Source organism: Haemorhous mexicanus, chromosome 1 (assembly GCF_027477595.1).
Source record: "Haemorhous mexicanus isolate bHaeMex1 chromosome 1, bHaeMex1.pri, whole genome shotgun sequence".
NCBI classification, from domain to species: domain Eukaryota; kingdom Metazoa; phylum Chordata; class Aves; order Passeriformes; family Fringillidae; genus Haemorhous; species Haemorhous mexicanus.
In genome coordinates this window covers 15,151,102-15,173,391 of record NC_082341.1, presented here as the reverse complement: position 1 = coordinate 15,173,391, position 22,290 = coordinate 15,151,102, and the positions used below count along the sequence as shown (strand labels likewise).

The following is a 22,290-nucleotide window of genomic DNA, read 5'->3' as shown; positions in this document are numbered from 1 at the left end:
TTGTATTACAAATGCGTTTATAGGTGATTGTGGACTTAAAAAGTGAATTAGTACCAACACTGGAAACTCCAGTAAATTTATCTTAATCCTGGATGTTCTTCTCAGACGTCACAAACTTTGCAACAAGCACCGCAAGCTACAGACCTATTATGTTTCATGACCAGAACTCCTGGACAGATACATATGCATATTCATGGTGTGCACATGTGCAGTAAAGCCACTGCCTTCAGGACATGCTGGATTCACTGAGCAATCACATATAAACTGAACAGTTCATATTTAGTAGATCTGATGCTTTTCAAAACTCTTTGATCAGCAGATTCATAGAGCAATAACTATGCAGGGCATAAGCCTTTGATCCTTTTATTGCCTTCTGTTGCACCAAACCCAAAGTCCTTTATGCATTTTCTTTATACTCTAGATAAGTGAAACTACTGGGCATCACCATAACTTTCTCTCTGCTCAATGTCTGTAGAGACCTTCTGAATTTCTAGACATTCTGTGCAGACTGAGTTACTGTACGCCTGGAAGTTCTACATTAATAGAGATCCCTGCACACAGGAATAAATCCAGGCTTGTGCAACCTGGAAAAGGCAGAAACATTATATGTTTAAAATTGTTTCCCTACTGCACTTTTTAGTCTCAATTTTAATTTTTTTTAAATCTAGTCACTAAACATATAGAAATCTTTACATTTTCAGATACTAAGATTTCTGTTAGTCAGATGATGATTTATTTCCTACAAGGTATCTTCCTGCTGCTTTTGAGTAAACAATTTAAGTACTTCTGAGAAGAAGAATAAAATTCTGTAAAGCATTATAATCACTAGTCAAACTAGCCCTGAATTTCAATGACAGTTACAGGTCAAACCATATGGTTTAAACACAGCAGACAACAGAATTAGGGTACCTTCCTTTTAGGGGGCAGAATCAGTTCTTGTTTCTCCAGGTTATGCTTGTCATATACTGACAATAAAGACTTTCTTCAAATAAGCAGCTATTCAGCCTGCCACAATATTCAGCATGAAGCTGTTTCCATTCTCTCTCATTTCTCTTGTTCCTCCCCCTTTTTATTTCAAAATTTCATTTATTGATTTGCATAAAACTTTTAAGAATGCTGGAGTTTCAGCAGATTACTACCCCTGCTACTCCAAGTTACAAGGCACCCACTCTTCAACCAATGGTAACAGGAAAAGGTGGAAAGTTTGCTGTGGACATGTCACCTCTACAAAGGGCAGCCATAAAAACAACGTTGATTTGAAGTTAGGAGGAAATATTTGTCGAAATAATGTATGGCATTAACTTTAAAAAGAATCATATGTTTCTCAAATGCATTGACTTGCCTAATGCAAAATTAAGCAGTAAAATCACTTTTCTATAAAGAAAGTATCTCCACATATTTTCTCAGCATTCCACAGGAGAGTGTTGCTCTAAAAGCCAAGATCTTCATCAATATCAAACACAAGATTCTCTTTTAAGCAAGGTCTGTTTAGATCAATACCCTTCTTACACAGGTTACACAATACTAAGAAATAATAAAACTGTTTGAGAAGGGATTTTTATACAAAGACTTTTTCCAACTAGTGTAATTTTATCATACGTTTTCCAGGCAAGCTATGTTTGGTACCAACCTTCAGTACATTTTTTTTTTTCTGTCCCCCCACTTTTTTACAAGTTTACATTAGACATTTTAGTGCAAATATTCATTGCAGTGCTTCTGGTAAGCAAAGGAATACTCAACTCTGCATTTCCCTCCCCTCCAACACAGCTACTGTAGTTAAGCTGCTTAACCAGTGCCTAAATATAGAGAAGGGCTAGATGCAGACTAGCTGCCTGGTGATGCTCCAGGCTCTGATGACATATTGCCTGCAGACTGGGAAAGTTAATTGGAAGAACTAGTGCAAGACTGCTTAGCATCTTGGATCAGGAGAAAGCAGCCAGTCAATTCAGAGACTGGAGGTTCTACTAACCCCACCCAGAGCATGCAAGTATCATCAGTGACCAAAATTCTGTTTTCCATTTATAGCTGGGGAAAAGTTTCCACAACTTTCTTTGCACACAGCAAGAGCTATAGTAATTCATGTCTTCACCACACTGAAGGACTTGAATATGCTCTGGCTGGCTAGCTTGTGCAAAGGCAGCTTGGAAACCTCATATGCATCTCTCAGGGGCATTCCATTTCTTCCAAATTATTTCTGTCTCTGATTCAAAGGACTCATTTTGACTTGTCATCTGTGACCTGAGAAAAAGCTTATGCAATCCCATGAAGTCTTTCACATAAGAAGGGGAAGTTTCAGTTAAGGGAGGCTCTGCAAATGCATTTATGAGGATGGCCCTTCGTTTTAGACAACATTCTTTCTACAAGTAAATCTGCAAATCCTTCACTGGAAGGCAACAATTTTTATACTTTCTTTAAAATTTTCATTAATAACAAAGGAAATAAATGAAAGCATTAGATTTAATATCTGAAGGATGTGAAGCTCATTTTTAAGTGCTGTGTCCTCAGTCTTTCAGATGAGTGTGAAGTTGAGGCAGCAGGTAGACACTTCTAAATAATTACACACAAGACTAAACCAAATGCAGTTCAACCTGTTTACTTTAAAAGTCTCTGTTAAAAGATTAATGGTTACCATGCTAGGACCTGCAAGTATCAAATCCCTCAGGTACCTGCAGGATGTCATAAGCTTTCATCCTTTCTAAATAACCTTAAAATTGTGTAGAAGTGGACAGTGACACACCAACACAAAAATCAATGATGCATTTAATTCTCTGATAGATCCATGCTGGGAAGACTCCTCTGGAGGAAATGGAGTTTCCATGGGCTGCTGCTTCTTCATGGTTCCCCTGCCTTCCCAAGTCATCCAAGTCTGGTCTACCTCAGCCTGGTCTGCCTTATTTTATGTACTTCCTTTAGTCTGTTCCCTATGTAAAGCACACAACATTGCTGAACTCAGATGCTATAGAATGTATCAGAAGAAATTTAATTTTCAGTACTATCTGGTCAATTTCGAATATAACCACCAAATAACCACCACAGAAACCACTGAGTAATAGTGTTCATTTTTTTAAATAATCCTTGTAGGCCCACCTCAGTTATGCACATATGTATTTCATTTATGTATGAATTGACATGTGAGAGAAAATAAAACCAAAAAAAAGAGTAATCTTTTTTTGAAGGAAAAGACAGAATACAGAGGAAGATTAATGAGAATTCAGTAAATATTGATACTGATGAGTCTTTTGCTGACTTTGAACGGAAGAGTATCTTTTCTGTGGGAGAGAAAAAAAATGCATAACTGTCTAACACACAATATTAGATCTTTTTCTGCCAATGATAGTTAATCATTCATTTTGCCAAATCTCCATACACACTAAATACCTGTGGATACTGTCTTTCCAGCCCAAGTTTCTTGCTTGTGCTGACCCAGCATACTTTGTTGGACACAATGTTTCTCTGCAGGATTAGCATGCAAAAAAACACCACCTGCAAAAGTGCTTCAGTTATAAATAGATCCCAGGACAAAAATCCCAAAACAACCAAACCCCCAAAAACCAACAAAACCCAGAGAAAGACAATATAAAATGTTAATAAAACATTAACTTCCAGTTATGCATTAAGAAAACTATGGCTTTTTGCTCTTTGCCATTTTTCTCTCCTCAAAATACACTTTAAAATCTAATATGTTACATGGCAAATGCAAGGTAATAGCTTAATAATTGGGTAAAGCTGGTTAATGTGGCAAACAGATGGGATGGTTTAGCTTCAGTGTCATGGCTGACAGTCAACAGCAGCAAAACAAAATACTTCAAAAAATGAAGATTCAGTAGCTTTATTTTAGTTTTAACACAGAGGCTAAATTCTATGCTCATTTACACTTTCCATAATTCCATATAAATAAACTGCAGATATTATAGAAAACAGAATTTGGACTTCTTTATTCAAAACCAGTTTTGCCACACACCTGTACAAAGTAAGATTAGTAATAAAGCCTACAAACCATGAGTTTCCAGCTTTATACATTACAGCAATTAATTTGCAGTTGTTTCTACCTTTGCTAATAATAACTACCTGGGTGAAATGTTCTGGGTATTTGCATCAGAAAATTTACTAAAACTAATTTTAACAGAAAATACCTGACATTCTCAGTATGTCTGCTTAAAAAAAAAAATTAAAAGAAAGAAAAAGAAATAATCTAGTGACACATCTGTGCATCATGTGAAGACCTTCATATGTGACACAGCAATGTCTCTTTGATCTGTGAAAAGCTACCCAAATTAGGCAAAGCTGTAGACTCTGAGCATGTGTTCAGTGGATACTTCAAGCAGCTACCTTTTCCAATGATTACATTCTATTGAATGTGCTCCTGCTTCAGGCCGGGCTGGATTTTCCCTGAACTATGGCTCTAGGTCCAAGCACCCAAGCTGGAAAAAGGAAATGGCCCCTCCTTATCTCTGAACTGCAGAGCTGACAGTGTAGAAAAGAAACAGGAGAATATACAGAGCAAGCAGAAAAAGGACAAGACTAGAAATGAGACTTGAAAAGTGTCCAGGCCAAAGAGTCAGAGCGAGATATGGGAATTAAATGCAGACTTAAGACAGGTATCCAAAATTACACATGAGGTGGAAAGGAGAAGCTTTTAAGCCAAAAGAGGAATCTCACATTTATTACCTTTTTAGTACTTGATTTTTTAAAGAGTATTACAACTATGTTTACATAAAAGTGCTTTTGTGCAATTTAAACTGGTGTAGAAAAATAAACAATATAACAAAGTATTTAATGCAAGATTGGAAAATCTCTGTACATCCTTCACATAAACACTAAGATACAGAATGTGCAAATACACTTAGAAAACTTATTCTGGTATTCCAAAGGAAGAACAAAATAGTTTGTTAAAATTCTAGAAGCTTTAAGCTGTATCTTCAAAGCTATACATATGAAATCTGATTTAAGCATAAATGTGATTTGTAGTTGTGCAATAAGCATTTTATAATTTAGAAAAGTCCTCTTTACAGACTGTGCAAGTTTATTATTTTAAGGATTTAGGATTATAGGGCATTTCAAGAAATTCTGAGAGCAGTGGGATGCTTTCTGGATTCCTTAAATGGTCTCCAAAAGACTCTTCTTAGCAGAAGAGCACATTGAAATAACAAACGTACACTTTTTTTTTTACATTAATTGGACTCCACTAAAGAGGATATTCAACATTAAAATTTCTAGTGGTGTTTTTCAGCATGGGAATAAGCTATAACTATTTTTAGTATAAACTGTCACATTGCAGAGGTAAGTCATACAGTAATCCAAGATCATGGGTACATAGTTTGCATTTAAGAAGTTCTCTAGTTTCCTCTCTAACTCAGTCTTTTGGTTTTGCCTGAAAGGTCCTTTCTGCACTATTAACCATATATTGATATATGCCAAAGTTTATATAGATCTAAGATAACTTATGAAAAAAAATTAATTACACCACTTTCTCAACTTCCAGAATTGCTTTCCTCTGTTGTTGAAAATGTACATAGGAGAGGCCTTTCACATGGTCCTTTTCTCTAAATTGGAGAGGTATAGACTCTATTGACAGATGGACTATTGGATGAATAAGGAACTGGCTGATGCTCATGGTGAGCAGCTCAATGCCCACATGGAGACGGGTGACAAGTGGTATCCCTTGGGTCCATACTGGGACCAGTCCTGTTCCCTATCAGTGACATGGACAATGGGAATCAGTGCACCCTCAGCAAGTCTGCAGGCAAAACCAAGGTGAGAGGTGCAGCTGGCACACCTGGAGGATGGGATGCCTGAGCCACCTGGATAAGATCAAGAAGTGGCCCCATGGGAAGCTCATGAGTTCCTGCACATGGGTCAGCATAGTCCCTGGTATCAATACAGGCAGGGCCAAAGTGATTCAGAGCAGCTCTGCCAAGAACTTGGGGGTACTGGTGGATGAAAAGCTGACTGTGAGCTGCAAACGTGCACTCACAGCCCAGAAAGCAAACAGTGTCCTGGGCTGCATCCAGAACACTGTGGGCAGCAGCGGAGGGAGGGCATTCTGCCCCTCTGCTCTGACCTGGTGAAACCCACCTGGAACACCGCATCAGCTCTGCAGCCCTCAGCACAGGAAAGACATGGACCTGCTGGAGCAAGTCCAGAGTAGGGCCACAGAAATGATAAGGATGGAACACCTCTTGTATGAAGAAAGGCTGTATGAGAGAGGGATGGGGTTATTTAGTCTGGGGAAGGCTCCAAGACCTAACTGGGGCCTTACAATACCTGAAAGGGGCTGAAAAGAAAGACAATGACTTTTTTTTACAGTGCCTGCAGGAACAGGACAAGGCATAATGGTTTTAAACTAAAATAAAGTAGATTCAGACTAGATACAAGGAAGAAACTTTTTACCTGCCCATCACTCTCACCAACACATTGGCTTCAGTATCTCTGTCCTCAGAGAAAAGTGTAACATAAAAAATACCCATACTAAAGCAGACTTGTTAAACACAAGTTAACACATTGTGAGAAATTTAGTCACTCTATTAGCAGCATTAGCAGCAGGAATAATTAAGATATAATTTTTGATTTCTCATAGATTTAGATTTCATAGATCTCTGTATTGTCCCACCACAAATAACTTTCAAAATATGTATGAAATACTATTTTTGCAGGAAACCACAAGTGGCCAACAGCTTTGAGGCAACCTTTTGAGTTGAGACCTGAAACGTATTAGCCACACTATTCAAAAATCACTATAGGTAATCACTATAGGTAAATCACTATAGGTAAATCACTATTCAAAAGCAGCTTCCTATATATAATGTGGGCAATGCATGGCTTAACACAACCTCCTATTATAAAAGCCTTTTTTGTGCTACTGTATAAAGGAAGAAAGTCTTCAAAGTGCTTTCTAAGAGTCAGAATACATATACATAAGAGATTTTTAGACACTTTTGCAGTGAATTTAAAATATATTTACTAGCAGATCTAAATGCTTTTTTAGCATCTCTCATGCAGTGTTTGTGAACTTTAAAAGCTTTCCATTTTCTGAAGGCAGAGCCTTTCAAGTTATAAGCTACTCATTTCATATTAAGGTCAACAAAATTAATAGGCCTTAAGCAGATCAAAATATTTTCATATCAAGAAATGAAAACTGGAATAAAGAAAGCCAGACATAAAGCATCTGTAATAACTACCAACCTTTTCCACCTTTACAGCTGAAGAAACTACACAGACTTTTCTCACTATGGCAGTATAAGAACTAAGGGCTCAAAATGGTGCCTGGCCTCTGCAACCACACAAATAAGTGATTCAATTTCATTTCTATTTAAGCACAGAAATTCTTTTGAGAGACACTGTTAGATACATCATCAAAGACTGTATTTCAGCTTCTTTATGCCTCTGCTAGTTTCAGCAACTAACCATGTCAGCCTCAAAGTGGGCATCATCTAGAAACCTTGGTGATCTGACAGGATGCAATTGAGTAGAATGGAAATGATTTTGCTATCACTACAAGTCCAGTGGTTATCTTTGCTGGTTTTGCCCAGTCATTCTGTTCCACAGAGGACATCATCCCTGAAGATTTGCAAAACAAGGCTGCAGTGATGCAGCCACTTGGGGGAACTAATTGTTCAGAAAATAGTTAAAGGAGGTGATGGAAGCATTGGTCATGAACCAGTAATTCATAATCCCCAAACAGCATTGCAAATATAAATTCGGTACTTTAGAAAGTGGGGATAAACACCTGTAATTGGATTTGTCAAAATTCCTGAGAGAACTGCCAGTGAGAATTTCTTTTAGTGAGCTTCAGGAAAGATTTAGACCTAAACAGTAATTCATCCACTGTAAAGTCAATGTACAGTTATTTTTAAAGGGTCTATCAAGAGCAAATCAACATGGACAAAATTTCAACATGCCTAATGTAAGTAGTAATTAATGGACTTATTTTCTCTTAAGTACAGGAAACAGTAACTACCAAGACTGCTAAAAAATGAAGGCAAAATTCTTCAAAAACTATGCAGTACGAAAAGGTCAAGTAGAACCATTTAATGAATAAAATCAAAAAATAGTTTCGGATTAGATTTTTGCTCTTCTTTCAAAAAAGAGAACATACCTACATCTTACTGAGATTTTAACCCTCTTTGGGACAGAAAATATGTATGTCTCACCTCAGTAAGGGAATTAGGCCTCTTACTCCCCAAATTTAATCTTTTTAAATACTAACATGCAAACAAAAGAGAACACAACAAAAAAGCAAAAGTTTTATTCCTGTGAAGGAGTACTTTTTTTGTTGAGAATCAGTGCACTTTTTTCATACTTTTTTCTAAAGAAAGACTGTATGCAAGAGAAAACAATTTGCCACTTTGGCTCAATATAGCAACCATATTTTAATTGAGGCATTAAAAACATCTGCATGGTGACTTCTGTAGTATAAACCTCAAAAATGTTCTCTCACGAACAGAGGATCAAAAGACTACCAATCTTGGCTTGGACTATTTTGAGTCTTCTGTTATAAATTATACACAAATTTATCACCCTCCAAGGAAAGGAAAAAATGTTAAACTCCAAGGATAGCTAGACTGTATCTTCTGGGGAATTTTTTAAATTGATAATTTCATTGAAAATTACCTAAGTGGTCTAAGTTTTGAATGGGGAATCCCTATCTAAAGTTTTTGTTTGCTCTAATTGTGCCCCCTTTTCTTTCTTCAGGAGCCAGATTTCTTCAGAAAAACTCTCCAGCTCTGGCTGAGATACAAAAAACAGTGCTACCTGCAGTTAATTCTGCTGAAGATTAAAAGTAAAATAAAGATTAAAGGATCTCCACAGTGCTTCAAATAAGTATGCATATTTTTTCAAAGACAGACATGACTCTACATAGCATAGGAAAACTAAAACATCTTCTGAAATACTATGGTCCTGGCTAGGCAAACATTAGTTTTCATAACATATAAAATTATCACTTGCTGCTGAACTTGAACACAGCTAGACCTTACTGGCAGCAGAAAACAATTTAAATTACAGTATCAGACTGGTGTTCCTCCCCCAGTGCTTAATTACAATTATTTGCAATGCTTATTGACATCGCTAGCTTGCCCATGCCAGCCACCATGCTGTTTAAAGGCAGCGCTGGTTCTCAAGAGAAGGGGCTGGATGTGCTATGGAATGCACACACTGCTGACAGGTGATAATGGATCGGCAAGGCCTGGTAGCGGTGCCAGCGCTGAGAGGATGGAAAGGAGAGGAGGACGCCCTTAGCCGGCCGTGTGCCGCAGCCCCGGCCCGCTGCTGCCGTGGCCGTGGCGGCGCACGAAGGAGCCCGGAGCGGAGCCAGCAGAGGGAGTCGGTGCCCGTCCCGCCGCCCCCGCTCCGCAGGTGCCAGCCCGCCTCAGAGCCGCGGTTCACGGCCACTGCCCCACTGGCAGTTTTAAACAACACACAGGCCTAATAATTTGCCTAATAATTTTGTAATGTTACATACGGCTTGTCCTGAAAATCCCCCAAGCCGCAGAACCAGGTACAGAACCGCACCCAACCTCCGAACAACTTTGTGACGAGTGAGCTTAGTATTTCAAAACATTGTACCTCTGCAAACTCTTCAGTCAATTCATTGTTTTGTATAACTTGAGAGCATCCTAAAGCTAAGCAGTTGAGCCTTCCCGTTTGAAAGTAATTACTTCTATTAGCAGCTTCTATAACTGCAGTACAATTATTGTGCCTGAGATTAAAAAAAATAATAAAAGTCCTTTTCTGATCTTATGTTAATCTGGTCAATGCCTGAAATGGCACATCCATGTTACTAGGGCCACCACTATTTACACTAGATGTTCTTCTTTCAGTGGACATATGAAAACAAAGCACGGTTACCAACATATTTTCCCATCCCAAGGAATACCCTGAAATCTTTGTCAAACTTTCTCTCTTTCATCATTGCTCAGCTCATCACACAAACCATCTGCATAAATAAAGATGCAAGCATCTGCTGTATGGCAAATGGTCTCAGGGGCAGATGTTTTTATCCTTGCATTCATGTCACTGGCTTGGATACATTATTTGAACAGATGTACACAATCTGAAAGTGTCGTGTCCCACAGTGAAACGTCTCCAACTGCTTTCTATCAAAGTACATAAATGCTATTTGCACCTGCATTTATGTTAATGATACAAAGGCAGCAGGGGTTCCAGCAAAGTGAGAGCTGATGCTAAGAAACACATTTACAAGGCTAATGGAAGTTTGAGATCTCCCAGCACCAAACAACCATACTAACATGGATACAAAATGTACAGAACCAAACTTGACCTATGATTCTAAAAAAGTTAAAATAAACATACTCAGAGAACAAAACTATTACGTTAGCGTGTGATGCTCTTTTCAAATGGATACTTTAAAAAGACAAAACCTATTAGATAAATAAACCAGGACCGCCTTATATTTTGCAAAATATTTGTCTAAGATACACAATTCTTTCACGTTAGAGTCATTTAACAAAAATATTTTATAAATCTGACAATGCCAACAGTATTTCAGCTCACTAAGGCCCAATGGTATTGCATGCCATGACGGAGCATTACAAAAAATACTAACACTTGCTCAATGGTAAATGTTTAACATGAGTGTGAATAGTCAAATATAATGCTTCAGTGATTGTTGTCATGTCATATGTTGCCATATGAATGAAATGAGGAAGAAATAAAATTTGATACAAGTTAGATACTTATTGTTCAGAAAAGGGAATCTAACTGAACATAGTGTTACAATTGCTTGCTACTTAAAAGATAGTCATGCTTCTTGTAAAATATTTTAAAACTAAGAAGAATACAGATGTCTTGAAGGAGTACGAATTAAATTACAGAACACCTGCTATTACATGACAAATGGCAGCAGTGAAGTGTTTAGCTGTCACTCAAAGAACATGCACTAATCATTACTTCCATACTTAACTGAAAAATAACAAGCACACTCAAAGTACAGAAACACTGACAAATATGCCACATTGAATGTAACTGATGGATAGGTTCTATTTCCAATCTAATCTATTTCCGAAAGTTTTATTTGTAAGAAATGTACTAAAATAAGAGTTGTACATAAATCATCACAAATTACAAATACCCTGCATGTTTTCAAAGTGCTACATTTAAGAAACAAGTGGTACTTGATATAAAGACAAAAAATATCACAGTAAAAATATACAAAGACTACTGTATTTGTAGAGTATCATCACATCACACTGATGTAGCTCCTGGTCATGATCTAGGGAGGCCCTGCAGAGAGATCTCGACAGATTAGAGGACCGGGTAACCACCAGCCACATGAAGTTCAACAGGCAAAGTGCTGGATTCTGTTCCTGGGATGGAGCAACCCTGGATGTAGAGACTGGGCAAGGAGAGGCTGGAGAGCTGTGCCACAGAAGGGCACCTGGGGCTCCTGGTCCATGGCCAGTTGAACCTGAGCCAGCAGTGCCCTGGCACCAGGAGGGCCAACCCTGTCCTGGGGGGCATCAGGCACAGCATGGCCAGCAGGGCAAGGGAGGGCATTGTCCTGCTCTGCTCTGCACTGGGGCAGCCTCACCTCGAGTGCTGGGGGAAGTTCTGGGTGCCACAGTGTAAGAAAGATACAAAACTGTTAGAAAGCATAAAAAGGAGAGCCACAAAGATGGTGCAGGGCCTTGAGGGGAAGCCGTGTGAGGAGAGCTGAGATCACTTGGTCTGTTCAACCTGGGTGAGAGGAGACTGAGGGGAGCCCCCAGTGCAGTCTTGTGAGGGGAAGAGAGGGACAGGCACTGATCTCTTCTCTGCTGACCAGTGACAGGACATGAGGGAATGGCCTGAAGTTGTATCAGGGGAGGTTTAGGTTGGATATCTGGAAAGGGTTCTTCACCCAGAGGGTGGTTGGTCACCGGGACAGGCTCTCCAGGGCAGTGGTCACAATACCAAGCTCAATGGAATTCAAGAAGTGTTTGGACAGCGCTCTCAGGCACATGGAGTGACTCTTGGGGGTGGTGCTGTGCAGGGCCAGGAGTCGGACTCTGTGATCCTTGTGGGTCCCTTCCAACTCAGGGACTTATTCTGTGATTCTGTGACATCTAACATGAAAGCTCACTCCCAAGTCCACAATTTTCTCTGAGTCAGTAACAGGATACTGACTGGAATGGATTTTCATTTAGGGGAAAAAAGGAAAATGCCTTCAAAAAATTTCAAAGAAATGCTTAATGAATTTTAAGTTTACATACAGCTTCACAGTCTATATTCTCCTACTGCTATTCAGAAATGGCTTTAACATAAGACTATAACCAGGGTCAAATTCCTGTTACTTAAAGGAAAAATTAAACTAATGCTTTTAAGTATTAGAATTGAGTACTTCAGTCAGAAGCATGGGAATGTAGAGCACACTCTGGGGTGGGCAGCTTTACCCAACAGGAAGTACTGTCTTTCTTGAAAGAATAGTCCTAAGAGACACAGAGCTCATCAACTAAGATCAATCAGAATGACATGCTTCTGGAACAGCTTCCTCAGAATTATTACAGCATCATAAAAATATTCAGTCTTCACAAAACATGTAAAGTATAAACTTACAAGACAGTAAAAGCTCAAGGTTTCAAATAAAGTAATAGATAGTGCTCTTCCTAATTAACATAAGTACTAACAATGGAAACTTAACTGATAACCAGCAATGGTTCAGAAAGGTCCATTAGAGCTGATGTCATATCCATCAAACATTCACTCACATTTAAGTATCATTAAAAATGACATTCATGTTAAAAATCATACTTAAACATTAGCAATGAGCCACAGATCAAAAGAGAAAGGAAACTGAAGTAACAGCTACACATTTAGAGGCTTGAGAATACATAAATACCCTTACTAATAACAGAAGAAAAAAATCAAGACATCAACTCTAGTGAAAACTAATCAAAGGAAAGACAACTTTTGAAGAAACCACAAAGAAGAAAAAACTAAACACACAAAAAAATTAGTAAGGATGGGAATGCTGAAGAAAAGGTATTAAAAAAAAAAATCCAAGTTAATGTTTTTTCCTGTTTCTGCTAACTGTGTAGCATAATTTGCAGATAGATTTAACCCCATTTAATATGGGGATCAAATATAGCAGGGATTTTCAAATATATGAAGATTTTTAAAAATGTAATAAAACCTGAATACTTAATTATGCTGAATCAAAGAAGAAGCAGATTTAGGCACTTCAAGTTTCAACTACAGGTGTTAACAGTAATTAGCAATGCCCTAAAGAAGAATACAATTTTAGCTATTGTAATCATTTAAAGTGATAAATGCTGCAGTAATGGCTTTTTTTTTTTCAAATCATACCACAGCAGAATACTAGACACAAGTAATATAGTGATTAATAATGATGACATTTCTTCCATATTTTGAACCACAAGCATCTAATTTCTAAATAAAGTACAGAAAGCATACTATACCTGCAGAAACTGTTAACGGATTCTGCATTATGCCCTTTAACAGTTACGACAATGTTCCTAGAAAGAAATACAGATACTTAGAAGCTCTGATAATTTCTTACAAACTAACAAAAAAATGAACAGGACAATGGCAACAGTTTCCAAATTTGTATTTCAGAATGGATCAGATATTTCAGATATGTCCATAGCTCTCAAGAAAACACCACCAGAGATTTAAACCAAGGTTTTCTTTGGACCCCTATATGTGCTCTCCTTATTTCAACACTGTGTAACTACTAACTTAGGCTTCTTGTGATTGAACAACCTTCTTAAAGCCAGGAAAGAGAACAGTCATGAATCCCAATGTGGCAATACATTCTGAAGAATCACAGACAATATAAGGTTAAGCAACCATTTCTCTTCAAACACGTGGACCTGTTGGGGAGGATCCAAAGAAGAGCTCCAGTGTTGATCACAGGGCTAAAGCACCTCTCTATGAAGACAGAGCTGGGGCTGATCAGCCTGAAGGAAAGAAGGAGACCTTATGGCACCCTCCAGTACCTAAAAGCAGCCAACAGAAAAGCTTGAGTGGACTTTTTACAAGTGCATCTGTAGATAGGACAAGGAGTATTGGCATTAAACTGAAAGAGGACAGGTTTAGATTAGATACTAGGAAGAAATTCTTTACTGTAAGGGTGGTGAGGCACTGGAACAGCTTTCCTAGAGAAGCCATAAATGTCTCACCAAGGCCAAGCTGGATGCAGCTTCAAGCAATGTGATCTAGCAGAAGGTTACCTGCCCAGGCAGGGCTGTTGGGACTCAGTGGGGCCTTTAAGGTCCCTTCCAACCGGAACCATTGTGATTCTACGTGACTGCATGGATCCCACATAACTGTCTGACCAGCAGAATCTTCCATGGATGCTACAATGAAGATACTACCTTGCTCTTGTGAACCAAACATTACACTGCCACCTGTCCTGAATGTGCTCTTTGTATTTACAACAAGATGTGACACACTGCATTTGACAGAATGGCTTTACATCAAATGGTCACCCAGTAAATTTAGAGTTGGCTACTTCTTTCCATTGCAGTTGAGTGTGCTGTTCAAGCTCTGGTGAAGTGGGATTCAACAATCAGGAAAGAAAGACACAAGATAATACAATGACAATATAAAATTGTTGTTATCCACTTAGATTTATTTTTCATAAAATGGCCTAGCTTTTGGAATGGCTGCATCATAGTTTGGTTCAACTGAACACCACTAACATCACAAAGGGTATGAAGCTTTTGTTCTCCTGATGCAGCCAGAGGCTTTGGGAAGGTAACAGAAAAGTCCATTACCTGACACAGATGGAACTAAAACTTCCTGGGGGTTTACTAAGATCTTGGTTTTCATACCAGCGAACATCTACAACATCTCCACAAACAAAGGCAGCTGCACAGATGTGGAGATTGCTGACTTTCCAGGAAATTTAACAGCCAGGAGAACCTTACATAAAGAACATGCCAGACGTGCACTCAAGACACATCTTCTGAGCACAAAAAGTACCACAGATTAGCTTTGCTTAAATACAGAATACATAGGACAAATAGTGATGTAAATACCAAACAAAATAAGCCTTGAACATATTTCTTTACTATCATGCAATTGACTCTCAAAAAGCAATGGTGAGGTTCTGGAAGAAGATGGTTCTGCAGGTAGCAGTAAAGTAAAAAGAAAACCAATTCCATTTTCAGGAAGCTCAACATCAAAGCACAGAAGAACATGGAGCATGGCCGCTGTGAGGAGACCTCTCACACATCAAACAGGTGAAGCTCTCTGGTACCTGCATTGTTCTGAGCCATAGCTAACATGCATGCTGGTACATCAACCAGCACCTCCTGGCCGTGGCTCGCTGATGCCCATCAGCAGATCCCCAACTGCCTCAAAGAACCTCTGTCCGTGGTACTTGAGCAGCCAAGCCATGAGCTGTCAAGCTCAGCACTCAAACACACACTGGCTCATCTAAATGCAGTTTGATGTCATGGGAACATACAGACAGCTCCCTCTGCACATCCAAGAATGGAACAGGCCACATCGATATCATTTTGGAACGGCGAGACACTTCCAGAAATCAGTGTGGGTTTCCAACTTCTCTGTCACCCACATTGTAAGACATCCTTCTTTAAGGCCATATTGATCAATAACAGCTTTTCAGAGAATTAAAGTCTGAAGTTTTTCTCCCCCCTTAGTATTTAGGGGACTTCAAAACACACTGAAAAATTCAAAGTAAGACATATTCTTGTAAAAACAATTTGAGAAATTATATTCAAATAAAGCTTCTCAAAATTATTATTTCAAAATCACTTTTTTTTTTAGGTTTCCATGGTCTTTCCCTGGAGCATTAAATCATGTTAAGAGGGTGCCCCATCTGTAGTTACTATCTACTTTTAGAATTATAACTAACCAGACTTCAGGATACAGACAACAATTCTTAGAATAGTATGTGGAAATAGAAGTTTCAGATATTTTTCCAATGTTCTTCCCAGACACATTCACAAACCCTAACACTAAACCACAAAATTGGATCATATAAATCCAAACATTTTCTAGAGGCATCTCGGATTTGAATTAAACTCTAACTGCAGCAAGGAAATGGTATTAGCCTATAAAATCAGTGCTTATTTGGCAGACATTGATCACCTGCTATTAATAATAACCATAATAATTTTAGAAGAGCATAATTTCTCCAATTAACATTGATAATTTCTTTTAGCAATTCATGAATAGTATTTTTATTATTGTTGTTATATGAAAGAACCACATTTACTCAAGTAACCTCCCTTTTTGGAAAAACTGAAGAGCTCAAGATTCTGAAATCAGGATAAATTCATATCCCTTCAAATATTTCTGTCCAACCTTATATGTATGGCTGTGTAAAAGCATGATTTCTTTGACTACATACAGTTTGCAAAGCAAACCATAAACAATGTGCATTGGTCCCATCTGTGTTTTACACTGTTTTCAAATACATCAATTGTGATCCTGTCTTTTTGATCCTTTCTCTGACAGTTTTTGACACTTTTCTGCTAGGCTCTAACATGTTTTACAGATATTTATTATCTACACACATTTTAGGTATGTCCTGAACATAAAATGCAGTCTAATTAAAAAGTTCTGTACAGTATATTGATTTAAACTTTTAGAATTTGAAGATTGTAACATCCACAAAACTACCTATGCCTGCCCTGAGCAGCTTTGGGGTTTTTTTTCCCATTTCACTATAAATCTGGCTTGGTAGGACTACTTTCCATTAAAAAAAAAAAACCAACCAAAAAAAAAAAAAAAAAAACCACAACAAAAAACATGCTGATGTTCAAAAAAAACTACACTTAGAACTAAAATTACTAATTAAATTTTGTACCTCTTTTACATTCTTGTATCCAGAAAAAAATTTAGGCTGGTCAGAAACTAATAATTCAGTATGTCCTGATGTTTTCATTGAGTACTGAAGAGGCAAATGTTCTTTCACTCTTCCCTGGTTATATTTGAGTCCAATACTGGTTCTTTCCAAATACACAAATTTCTATCTGCCAATATCCTGAATTATTCTCCACCTGAGAGCTTATCAAAATGATACAGATTTAAAAAATTCTATATAATCTTAAAATTTGTTTTGCTCAGTTTATAACTCTACCATAAGACACTAAATAAAATCATTCAAGTCACAGTATTCCAGAACTCATATTAGTTTTCTAGAAATCTGCTGCTGACTACTCAGAGATCAAAAGAAATCTATTACAAGAATTTCAAGTGAAGTGGAGTTGAGCTGGACAGAATTAGAAAGTAAAATCTCTCTTGATGCCATAAAATAAGCTCTATCATGTCTGTACTATTCCTCATGTTACCAGAGAACGAAAGGATAAATTTCATTATTCCTAAGAGGCAAAAATAGCAAGCAAACTGGAAAAAAATCCCATACTGTAACTCAGTCTTTAACAACCAAAGGAAGCAGAGCATATACATGTAATAATTTCAAAGCAATTTTCACAGGAAGATACCCACAGGTCTTTTATATGAAACAGGTGTCCTGATAGACACACTGAATATGAATATCAGTTGAACCCAATTAACCTAATTCAATGCTTGTCCATACTAAGACATTTATCTAAGATGTTACACAAAATCCTTTAGGATATTACAGAGAAAGCGATAAATAGGCTGTAAAGGTTATGACATTAATTTTACTGTCATCCTCATGCTTTAAGCAGACATCAAAACTAAAAACCTCGTCCTCTGGGAAGGAAGAACTACCTGAAAGTAATTATAGGACTTATTATCATAACAGTATTAAACTAGACCACTATGACCCTAACCAAATTTATTTTTGGTACCTTTTGTTAAAAGAACAAAGCTTCCCATTGACGACTGCACCTTCTAATACAGTGTATATTAGTACAGGCACTGGAAGAAAGCATTAAATCAAATCTTGTAACTTAATATTAAGCTTAATTATGAATTATTATGAATTTTAATTTAAAACTAAGCATATAAAGAAATGTTATGTAATTTAATTTCAGACGGAAAACATCCAGCTAAAAAGAAATATTAAATACTTAGTACAGTTCAGAAAAGACATTCTCCTGACAGAAGCCCATGAAATGCCCATTTGTATTTCAAAAGCAATTTTATTCACTTCATTTTTCACACCTGTTCTTTCACATACCATGCCATCTTGCAAATGAATGCCATGCAAACAGTATTTCCCATAATTTAGCAACTTTTCTACTGAAACCAAGTTCCCCAAAAAGCCTGAAAGTATTGAATCAGCACAGCTTCCAAGAAAGTTGGTAAAATCTATTGCTATATAAAGGCCAAGTTAGACTTGAAATAAAAGATTAAAACATTGAAGCTATGAAAAAATAGGGAGGAAGATAAAAATGACAGGCACAATGACTGACTAGCGTAACACACAAAAGCATTTGTTCAAGCAAATGTATTTGCCAAAAGCCTGCAGTGCTTGGCTACTTTATAAAAATCAAGCACAAGGCATTAAGCCAATTTGTTTAAAAAATAAAAACCCCTCCAAAATCCTAAACCCCAATAACCAAGCAACAACTGATTTGCATTTCTGAAAACCTGCAAAAATATTCTGCATTTCACTATTTGCATCTTCAGTCTCAAACATCTGATTTACTCCATGTTTTCTATTTTTCATATTTTTACATCAGGAGTTAATCCTGTTTCAGATCCTAGTCTTCCTACTCTATACCCAAAGAGATATGCATGTAGTCACAAACAACAGTGTCTGAAATTGCTCACTGCTTATGTTTCCATACTTAGATAATTCCTCACGGAGAAATGCGTGTCCATGGCAGAATTCTTTTGGCTGAGCCCATTAGATGACTTCAGCAGAACCACAAAAAGAAAGCGAACAGTACAAACCCAGCAGAACCTAAAACCCAGGCTATTTTTAAACTTTTGGTCATCCTGTGAGATGGACCAGTCCGAATGCATTTCCTGAACTTCAAGCCTTACATGCACTGAATGCCACAGTGGCAATCCTGGACAAAAATGCTTCCCTTCATACTCTGCTGGGTGATGTGGGGAATGGTTGGCTGGCAAGCCCACACTCTGCCCATCTGTCAGAGTGGAACTGTGCCTACACGACAGGTTCTATGCCACTTTCAGTAACATGTTGCTGAGAATAAAAGCTTATTTATGAAACAACATAGGGCAACATCAACGTTCAGCTTAAAATAGCAGGCAAATGAAAAATTATTGCTCTTCTTGAGGAGATAAGTCTTTTGAAATCAGCTTGAAGGTTTTCCACTTGTATGAATAAAGACTAGCAATACACTGCAAGAAATGAGGCTCTTCCACACATTTTCTACTATTGTGGACAAACTAGCATGCAGTCTCGCTAATTATTATTTTACAACTATAACTATCTCCAAAAAAGCAAATTCAAAGACCTGCAAAACAATGTATTAAAATGAAATTTCTCAAAACAACACTGGGAGAAGAGAAGGCTAAAGAAGGTGCAATATTGAGTCTTCATTTTATAAAATGTATGTGTATTAAAATAAAGTATACTGGAACAGTTTTTATGACTATAAATAACCCCAACTATTTTCCATTTAAGAAAACAACTCCATTCTGAAGAAATTCAAAAGAGCCTGGTCGCTATTATGCCTAATGTTAGCCAATTCATTGAATGTCAAAAAATATCTTTTTTTTCCAAATTTCCAATTTAAAAAGGCAGATTGTCATATTATGTTTTCCTTAGTTAATCCTTTCTTGGTAGGAGTGCTCTGAATGCCACAAACTGGAGACCCATGTAAGTTCCATGTCTGGGTTAGACATCTTTGCCATTACCTTGTATTAAAAGGCCAAACTTTCTGATTTAAAATACAATCTTGGTTATTACTGGTGTGAACATAACTGTGAAGTGACGAATCAGTACAAAATGATAGATTTTGTTCTTGACTCTTAGGACAGCTAAAAAAATAGTTCTGGAAAACACAAATTTCATTTTTTTAACATACTACATTAAATCTGTGATGCCCACAGTTCTTACAATTTAAATTCAAATTAACTTGAAAACAAAGCAAGAAACAGAAATGTGCACCATTCTTAGTGGGTAATGACTAATCTAGAATTCACTTTATAATTCAAACAGCACAGTTCCTTCTACTCCTGTTCCTCCTCACCACCACATTATCCTGGTTCTCAATTAAGCACACATTTATTGCTTGGATCCAAACTGCTTAGAAGCTTTGCTGCGATTCTCAGCAATGCAGTTTCCTAAGACACAATCTGTGTATCTTACACTTCTGTTAGCAATATGTTACATCATTCATAGTGGAATTGCAGCACACCACTATGGTTTTCAGTTTGTAATACCTAATTAAATTCAGACTTTTTGACTTTTATGCGAAATTAATTACTGATTTGATCTGATAAGACCAGACTGCATATTTTATCTCTCACTGTGTACCTGCTGCTGTACATTAGTTTTCTTTTCTGATAAATAATATCCCAAACACTAAAACAGCAATTTTATTGGAGTTACACTAAAACTTCACAGAACCAAACAAACATCTGTGGCTGTGTACACAGCTACGCACAAAATCATTCAGGTTGGCAGAAACTGCACAAGGTCATCCCATCCAACTTCCCTGCTGAGAACAGGGTCAATGCTGGCCTTACAGCTTTGTCTGGATGAGTCTTAAAAACATCAACAACTGCCTCTCAGAAATCAAATTGTATTTACTAACTGACAGCAAAGGGTAGCCTGAAAATGACAGCAAAATTTGGTCTACATACGGAGGACAGATTGTTCCATCAATTCCTATGGCAATGCTCTTAGCATACTTCAGAATTACCTAAGCCTCCCCTATTTAATATTTAGTTATGCTGATGGATTAAAGAGAACTTCGGATTGATTGGCAGAGAATAAAGACATTTTGTAATAAAATGCCTTATATACTTTTTATTTACCTAATGAATAACCTGTTTTTATACTAGAGGAGTCCAGATTATTTCAAAGAGCAGAACGAGGTTAACATACAAAGGTACCAACCAAAATAATTAAAGAAGACTACAGGAAAGATCAAAAAGACCCATTAGTTGTGTTTTACTTGTTTTGGTTTTTTTCTTATCTTCCTCTACTTTAACATTTGAAGAATAAGCTTTAACTAATAGTGTTACAACTTCCAGTAAAATCTTTAGGATTCTGTTCATTTTAGACTACAGAAAGAACAAGGTCTGCAATGCTGTAAGGAGATCAAGTTCTGTTCAATTTGATAGTCCCAACATATTTTAGAGCTACTTGATACCTCAAAACATAACCACATGTACAAAAAATTTATTTGAATGTGTCAGATAACAGCACTAAAAATTCCACTAATCAGAGGATTAAGAGCTACATTCACCTGCACAATTTTGACTGATTTAAGTTTGAAATGTGATACTGAATTCTTCACAGAATCACAGATGGCCCTGAAGTTTTGTAGAGATTAAACAATAAATAGTCAATCAGTTCTTCTGAATGAAGTATTTTGGGTTCCTTCAACACTAATCTGCATCTCTCTGATAAAACTTCCTGTGTCATTCAAGAAGGATTTTCTTCAGGGTTTCATTATTTTCATATAGTCTGGGTAGGTTGTTAATGTTCTACTTAGAAGAAAAACCAACAGCTGAGAAAAAGCAAAAAAAACACGCCAGGCTTTGCAAGGTGAATTGCTTTTGCAATTCTGACTAAAATAATGTAATTATTTCTGATTTTACAGCTGCAAACTTAAACACTGTACTCAATTTTGCCATGGTACCAAATAAGAGCATCATCTACAGCGGTTTCTATAGGAATTTCCATTACAAGTTTCTTAAAAGGTCAAGAAAGCTACATTGTAGCATTTATAAAGTTTGTGCAGCAATATCCTCTATACTTCATAAAATGCAGCGTATGTTTTTCAAGTTCAATACATCGTCTTCACAAACCCAAGCAAAACAAGCATTCAAGAACTAACAAATAAAAATAAAAATGAAAAATAAAAAATAAAAATAACATCAGTTTACTATGACTGTGCCCAATCAAGAAATAAATAACCTATGCCAAGATGGGACGTACTTCCAACGAGTTAAAATTCAAACTGCCTACCAATTTATGACTTTCTGTTTAAATTCCCTCTCAAAAGGGCTCACCTCTAACATGCATTCAAACTCCTAAGACAGAAGTTAAAGAAACAAAGAACTGGAAAATGGTATTGGCATCAAAAAAACCTAACACTGCCACATGCTTAAGACCATTAAAGCAAACTAAATTCTAAGGCTTAACAAACAAAAAAAGCTCTTAATTTGAATTATACACTGAACTATTTAGTGACTTATGTTGAAGGGAGAAGCCTGTTTTCT

At 37.2% G+C, this 22,290-nt stretch overlaps 1 protein-coding gene across 8 annotated transcripts in view; it reads right to left on the bottom strand.

Annotated features, from left to right (window-relative positions):
- ZNF438 (zinc finger protein 438) overlaps positions 1–22,290 on the bottom strand; it is a 51,825-nt gene that overhangs the window by 6,352 nt on the left and 23,183 nt on the right. For 4 of the 8 annotated variants that reach the window (XM_059840663.1, XM_059840645.1, XM_059840655.1 and 1 more), the window contains 2 exons: positions 13,416–13,472; positions 3,379–3,483 (listed from right to left, as the gene is read on the bottom strand). The exons of 1 other annotated variant lie outside the window; for it this stretch is intronic. In XM_059840663.1, the coding sequence (XP_059696646.1) occupies positions 3,379–3,483; positions 13,416–13,443 (133 nt within the window). In that variant the 5' untranslated portion in view covers positions 13,444–13,472. Of the gene's footprint in view, positions 1–2,737; positions 2,922–3,378; positions 3,484–13,415; positions 13,473–22,290 lie in introns of those variants that run through there. 3 more of the 8 variants (XM_059840697.1, XM_059840689.1, XM_059840680.1) reach the window with 3 other exon arrangements.